Genomic DNA, 8,024 nt, shown 5'->3' with positions numbered 1-8,024 from the left:
TATTTAAAAGTTGAAAACTAATAAACGTGATATGACCGATTCCTCTTTATTAATTAGATACAATATGGAATGCCTGATTCCGCCAAATTGTAGCAGTTTAACAGAAAATAACGGAGTTATTGAAGAATTCAACACTTTTACTACTGTGTAAGTTATCTTTTATCAAAATGTAATGTGCTTGATATGAAGAAAAATAGTATTTATAAGGACTTAATTCCAATACATGTTTATTTAATAAATCAAAGCAGAGAAAAAAGAAAATTGGTTTAGATTGCACCCTGAAAGATTGAAAAATGCCGTTTAAGCAACTTATATTTATAGAATTAAATCCTAATCTAAGTTGTCCCGAAGCGAGGTCATCTAAATCGGATATGAAATGGTATTGTATTATATGGATTAATTTCTTGTGTAAATGTTATGTAATTTAACAAACATTTCGTTTTTATTAGTTTACATTTCCAATTTTTATTAGCAGTATTAGGTGTTGTTCCATATCACGTTTTGCGTGTGAAATATTTTCCTCGTTTCTCCAGAAATTGAGAAAAAAAATTATAATTTTATCTCTTTTTTTTCAGAGTTTTTGTTCAGGTGGCGCTTGTATGGCTAATTAAGGAATTGTTAATACCTCTTATAACCCCTGTTCTACTGACGGTTATATGTTGCCATTTGTGGGAGGTTTATAATGACTACCAGAGGGATTCTAAATCAAACCTGCCTCTCCACCGGGAGGTTATGGATTCCCTGTGTTCGGAGAAACTCTTGGATTCTTAATTCAGGTAATTTGAGTTCAATCCAACTGCGAAAAGTATTAAATTATGTGTTTTATTGCAGAAAAAAAGAGTAGAAAACGTATAATTTGCATTCCCGACAATTAAATATGGATATTTTTCAGGTAAAAGAGTCATTATTTTCATTTTGCTTGCATTGTCAGCCGATATAAAACAGTGATATGTTCGTTATAAACATGCCTCAGTTAAAAGAGCAATACGTATATGTTTCTTTACTTCGTGCTTGCATTGGGAGTCGATACTGAACAGTAATATGCTCGTTATATACATACAGTAAAAGAGCCATACTTATACTTATGACTTCGTGCTTGCATTGGGAGCCGATACTGAACAGTAATATGCTTGTTATATGCATACAGTAAAAGAGCCATACTTATACTTTTGACTTCGTGCTTGCATTGGGAGCCGATACTGAACAGTAATATGCTTGTTATATACATACAGTAAAAGAGCCATACTTATACTTTTGACTTCGTGCTTGCATTGGGAGCCGATACTGAACAGTAATATGCTTGTTATATGCATACAGTAAAAGAGCCATACTTATACTTTTGACTTCGTGCTTGCATTGGGAGCCGATACTGAACAGTAATATGCTTGTTATATACATACAGTAAAAGAGCCATACTTATACTTTTGACTTCGTGCTTGCATTGGGAGCCGATACTGAACAGTAATATGCTTGTTATATGCATACAGTAAAAGAGCCATACTTATACTTTTGACTTCGTGCTTGCATTGGGAGCCGATACTGAACAGTAATATGCTTGTTATATGCATACAGTAAAAGAGCCATACTTATACTTTTGACTTCGTGCTTGCATTGGGAGCCGATACTGAACAGTAATATGCTTGTTATATGCATACAGTAAAAGAGCCATACTTATACTTTTGACTTCGTGCTTGCATTGGGAGCCGATACTGAACAGTAATATGCTTGTTATATACATACAGTAAAAGAGCCATACTTATACTTTTGACTTCGTGCTTGCATTGGGAGCCGATACTGAACAGTAATATGCTTGTTATATGCATACAGTAAAAGAGCCTTCTGTTCAGATGGGTGGAAATATTCTTTATAAAGCACAAAAATGTCAGTATTCTCCTCAGAAACTAACAAAACCTTTAAATAGACTTATTAAAAGGGGATATAGTTACGATACTGTTGTCAGGTCATTAAAGATTGCATATTTTGGCTTTAACATTGATTCACTGATAGGGTCTTTGCATCGGAACTAAACACATTTATTTCTAAAAAAACAGTTGTTGGCATGACACGGGTTATGTTCTTCTCATATATTTTATGATAGTATGATACTAAACCCCTAACGGGAGGGATTGTACCTGATATTCATATGATGAAGACATAATCTTTCAATCAGTTTAATTGAGGTCTGGAGCTGGCATGTCAGTTAACTGCTAGTAGTCTGTTGTTATTTATGTATTATTGTCATTTTATTTATTTTCTTTTGTTACATCTTTTGACATCAGACTCGGACTTCTCTTGAACTGAATTTTAATGTGCGTATTGTTATTGTTTTACTTTTCTACATTGGCTAGAGGTATAGGGGGAGGGTTGAGATCTCATAAACATGTTTAACCCCGCCGCAATTTTGCGCCTGTCCCAAGTCAGGAGCCTCTGGCCTTTGTTAGTCTTGTATGATTTTAAATTTTAGTTTCTTTTGTATAATTCGGAGTTTAGTATGACGTCCATTATCACTGTACTATTATGCATATTTTAGGGGCCAGCTGAGGGACACCTACGGGTGCGGGAATTCTCGCTACATTGAAGATCCATTGGTTGCCTTCGGCTGTTGTTTGCTCTATGGTCGGGTGGTTGTCGCTTTGACATATTCACCATTTCCTTTCTCAATTTTATTGTTATATGCATACAGTAAAAGAGCCATACTTATACTTTTGACTTCGTGCTTGCATTGGGAGCCGATACTGAACAGTAATATGCTTGTTATATACATACAGTAAAAGAGTCATACTTATACTTTTGACTTCGTGCTTGCATTTGCATTGGGAGCCGATACTGAACAGTAATATGGGTGTTATATACATACAGTAAAAGAGCCATACTTATACTTTTGACTTCGTGCTTGCATTCGGAGCCGATACTGAACAGTAATATGCTTGTTTAATACATACAGTAAAAGAGCCATACTTATACTTTTGACTTCGTGCTTGCATTGGGAGCCGATACTGAACAGTAATATGCTTGTTATATACATGCCTCGGTTAAAAGAGCCATACTTATATGTTTCTTTACTTCGATCTTACATTGGGAGAAAATACTGAACAGTAATATGCCCGTTATATGCATACAGTAAAAGAGCCATACTTATGTATCTTTACTTCGTGCTTGCATTGCGAGCTGACACTGAACAGTAATATGTTCGTTATCTGCATGCAGTAAAAGACCCATACGTATGTTATTCTTTACTTTGTGCTTGCATTGCGAGCCGATACTTAGCAGTGCTATGCTCTTTATATGTTATATAAATGAGTCATCATTTTAAATACTTCTTTACTTTTTATTTGCATTGCCAGCCGATACTGTATAGGATATGTTTGTATCAGATAAGAGAGCCATACTTATTTAATTTTTAAAAAGCATTAATAGAGGCATTATTTTTTTTCAGGGCAAAGCATTTTTTGATAAAAGACGAGAAAAATTTGGTACAGTATATAAAACTCATTTGTTAGGGAAACCAACTATCCGTGTAATTGGAGTACAGAATGTGAAAAGAATTTTGGCTGGTGAAAATGATCTTGTGACTGCTCAATGGCCTACAAGTACCAAACTACTACTTGGGGATGGAAGTCTGACAGGTTCAAGTGGCAATATCCATAATCTCAGAAAAAAGGCACTTTTCAAAGCTTTTAGTAATACAGCATTAGAGGAATACACTCAAGTTATTCAAAGTATAACTAAAGACTGCATTGAACACTGGTGTACACAAGAAAACATCCTTACACATCAAGAATTCAAAAGTCTGACATTTGAAATTGCATGCAGAGTACTTCTTGGTATTAAAATGAACAAAGTCGAAAAAACTGAGTTATTAGGTCATTTTGATACTTTCCTATCAAATTTGTTCAGTTTACCGATGCAGATTCCTGGACTTGGACTTTACAAGGTAAATAAGCTAAATATTAATTAAAAAAGCGCGTTTTTATTGATACCATTGCCAGTATGAGAGGCGATTATATAATACGTCACAAGATTTATCAGAAAAATATGGAGGTGTTTAAACCTGAAGTATGAATGAATTATACGTGCTCTGTTTGTCTATATATATTTCACATATAACGTGATATACGATTTTGAAAATCTCCACAAAGAAAACATGAGACTATCACTGTCTCTTATGTCAATGTATTAAGTGATCTCTTAAATTCGATATAAATTGACTTTAAAGAATAAATAATGTTCTTAGACTGCTAGTAAACGATAAATATTGTGTATTTTAGGGTCTCAAAGCAAGAACTATTTTGCTAAATAAAATAGGAGAATGTATTCAAAAGAAAGAAAAACGTGGCTCTTGTGATGCCTTCCAAGACGCACTCAGTCTTCTGATGGATATGTCAGGTACAGGCAGACTTTCAGTGACAGAAATTAAGGACGTTGGACTGGAACTTCTGTTTGCTGGTCATGAAACTACAGCAAGCGCAACAGTAACTATCATTCTGCAATTGACCAAAAACAAAGATGTTGTGAGCAAATTTATGGAAGAACTAAAATCTTTTGGAATGAGTCACAGTAATTATGGCGATCTTAACTTTGAAACTTTAAACAAAATGAAATATTTAAACAACGTTGTGAAGGAAGCTATCCGAATTACACCACCTATTGGAGGAGGTTACAGAAAGGTCCTTAAAACATTTGAAATCGACGTAAGTGCATCTGTTATATGGATACATGTATTAACAAATATATATCACTCTACTAAGCACAGATTTTATTAACATTATACATAGTTCACTTTTGTATCAACATTTTTAAAGTCAAGATACAAATGGCATTCATAGGAATCATAATTTTTTAAAGGAAACAAAAAAAAACGTTTATAATTAAAAACGCTGTCGTTACAACTGAAGAAAGCACTGTCCAATTAGGAAGAAAAAATATACATATTTGTATAGACTTAATTTAAAAAAATCATGAAAGCAAATATGGTATCAAAGGCAATAACTAGTAAACAACTATTATTTGTTTTTCTTTTTAGCTTTGTTTAATTTCAATAATAATGTCGCAAAATAAGTTTATATAACATGCTATTATAAATAAAAATCTTAATTGAATAAATCCTTTTTTTTCAGGGATACCAAATTCCGAAAGGCTGGACAGTTGCTTATAGCATTAGAGACACGCATGAACTTGGTAACGAATTGGTTTTAAATCCAGATGAATTCGACCCCGATCGTTGGGAATCTTTGCAAAGACGTGATAATGAACATTTTGTGGCATTTGGAGGTGGTAGAAGAGGTTGTGCAGGGAAACAGTTCGCGTTACTTATTCTGAAAATATTTACTCTTGAAATTGTGCGATCTTGTCAATGGACAATACCGAATATCAATCCAAAGATGAAAATAATACCAGTTCCTCATCCCGCTGGTGATTTACCTGCACAATTTACAAGAAAAGACTAGAATTGAAAATAAACATGACAAGTCAATTACCCGGTGTTTGAGAAATCCACAATGAAATGCGCTCAAGTTTGTATTTGTTATCTCAGGTTTATTTATTTATTGTTTTTGTATGCATGCCTGCATTTGTGTACACGTTCATTACATGTATGATGTAATTACGTATTTGTTTTTTTTGTAAATAAATGAAAAATGCTTAGTAAAACATGAAATGAAACAGTTTTTTTTTTATTATGCTGTGATACATTCGTCATTATACAGTGTATTTGGTTCTTTTTTTATTCCCCCATGGAGGCTCCCAAGTGGAAATTTTGTATGAGCAACTTTGTCCACTATTTTAAAGAAAACAATTAATTTAACAATGGCTATGAGCTTGTTAAAGCACGAAGAAACAAAAAAAAACACATTAGAATATATTTGAAGGCCCCCTTGAAGGTTTTGTAGAACTATAAGAACCATCTTTCACGTAAAACCCCATTGGCATTTTGAAAAGTTGGCATGTATGCAATATGATCTCTCTATTGATATTCAATAACTTCTACTGTTGCTGAACTTATTTTCTTTGTTTACAAGATATGTTTATACTGAATTTAAATGTAAATGGCAATAGTCAGAGTTAACTTCTTGATGCTATTATTTTTTTTAATTGTTATAAAGTAAACAAAAATGTGTGCAATGAACAAAATGGTCAAGCTGCTTTAATAGCAACACAAGTTCCTCTGATTAACGTTAACCTGAAGGTATTTGTAAGAACACAGCTTAGAATTAATAATTTATATATGTACGATAATTTAATCTTTTTTTAAAATTTCATCATGACGTAACCCGAATAATTCAGTCGTTATATTCCGCTTACTACATCAAGTAGGAGAGATCGATTACGGGGAGGGACTGAATTATTCGGGTTAATCATGACGTTGAATGTTTATTGTGTGGGGTTATTTTCCGGACACATAGTCGGGACATATTACATAAGTAATTTCCAATAACTTTAAACAAGTTGTAATGTTACGTAACAGTAAGTCACCTCAGGGTGACATACTAAAACATTCGATAAAGCCACTCTTATGAAATCGTGATTTTAATAATGATGTTATTTGGTGAGCGGGATTTCATACTTTTACGTATTCATCTTTCGTGATTAAAAAAAAACTACCATGAGTTTATAAGGTAATTTTCTATGGCACCGCAAACAAAGCCGTTTAATATGTATAGAAGATGAAAGTTGAAATTCCACAAGTAACGATTTGAGTTCAGCAACGATAAATTTGGTAAAAACTGACTTTCTAATCTTTTTTAAATCGTTTCTGTTATGTACAGCCTTCCACCAATGTAACATTCAACTAGTAAAAAAAAACAAAAAAACTTTAAAAGTTGCTATAAAGACGTTAAAAAGACGAAATTACTGAACATACGAAATTTCAATGTTATAAATAAATTCGAAATAAGTGAATACATTTTACAAGCGTATAGTCCTATTACTTAAAAATAATCTTCCAAGTCCTCAAAATCATAAAAAGCATAAACATACCATAGGAGACATATAATCTCTGATTAAATTATTTTATATGAGAAACTTTGGTTCCTCAATGCTCTTCAACTTCGTTATTTATTTGGCCTTTGCGAAATGCGTATCTTGCGTAAGTGTAAAATTTGAGTCCTGGTATCTATGATGAGTTTATTTATAAAGATATTTGTAACACTCAGAAACGTGTCCTTCCCAATACTTGTCCACACAAAGTCACTGAACTGAAAAAAAACATCTAGTTGTAAAAGGGCGACAAAGCGTGTCATTTGTATAAACGCCCCAAACAAACAAGTCCAACCCCCAAAACGTGTCCATTTCAATATAAAAAAGAAGATGTGGTATGATTGCCAATGGGACAACTCTCCACAAGAGACCAAAATGATATAGACATTTACAACTATAGGTCACTGTACAGCCTTCAACAATGAGAAAAGCCCTTTACCGTACAGTCAGCTATAAAAGGCCCGGAATGACAATGTAAAACAATTCAAACGAGAAAACTTACGGCCTTATTTATGTACAAAAAAAGAACGAAAAACAAATATTTAACACATAAACAAACGACAACCACTGAATTACAAGCTCCTGACTTTGGACAGGCATATAAATAGAGAATGTGAAGGGGTTGTACATGTAAGCGGGATCCCAACTCTCATAACCTAGGACAGTGGTGTAACAGTACAACATATGAACGAACTATATGAAAATCCGTTGAAAAAGGCTTCAATCATCAGATGGATACAAATACAGGTGGGCGTGGCCGGATACTTGTACATCCCAACAACAAAAAGACACTAAGTACAGATCTGAGAGTAATCACAGTTACTGACAGCTAGTTCAATGCCACTGACAACTAATACAAAAAAATCATGCATCTAAGACTCAATTGTCAAATAGTACACATCCAACATCCAATGGATTTAGTGAAAGACGTCATAAACAGTCAGAGAAAAACACGACCTTGTGCAATACCAAGATACAGTTATCGACATTGTAGATCAATGAATGTGTGTATTATATGTATATAACAATATCAGTAAGGTAAACGGACA

The 8,024-nt window shown here is 33.5% G+C and overlaps 1 protein-coding gene across 1 annotated transcript; it reads left to right on the top strand.

Moving 5' to 3' along the window:
- Positions 1 to 716: 716 nt before the first annotated feature.
- On the top strand, positions 717 to 5,661 carry LOC139506151 (cytochrome P450 26A1-like; the record flags this gene model as incomplete). The annotated part of the gene is made up of 4 exons (XM_071295376.1): positions 717 to 776; positions 3,437 to 3,934; positions 4,269 to 4,691; positions 5,118 to 5,661. Coding segments are annotated over 4 exons (1,311 nt in total), but the record flags the coding sequence as incomplete, so codon positions are not given.
- Positions 5,662 to 8,024: the final 2,363 nt, after the last annotated feature.

The sequence above is a fragment of the Mytilus edulis genome, unplaced genomic scaffold (assembly GCF_963676685.1).
Source record: "Mytilus edulis unplaced genomic scaffold, xbMytEdul2.2 SCAFFOLD_1257, whole genome shotgun sequence".
Lineage (NCBI taxonomy): Eukaryota > Metazoa > Mollusca > Bivalvia > Mytilida > Mytilidae > Mytilus > Mytilus edulis.
The sequence above is the reverse complement of the archived record's forward strand: the minus strand, read 5'-3'. Positions and strand labels throughout refer to the sequence as shown.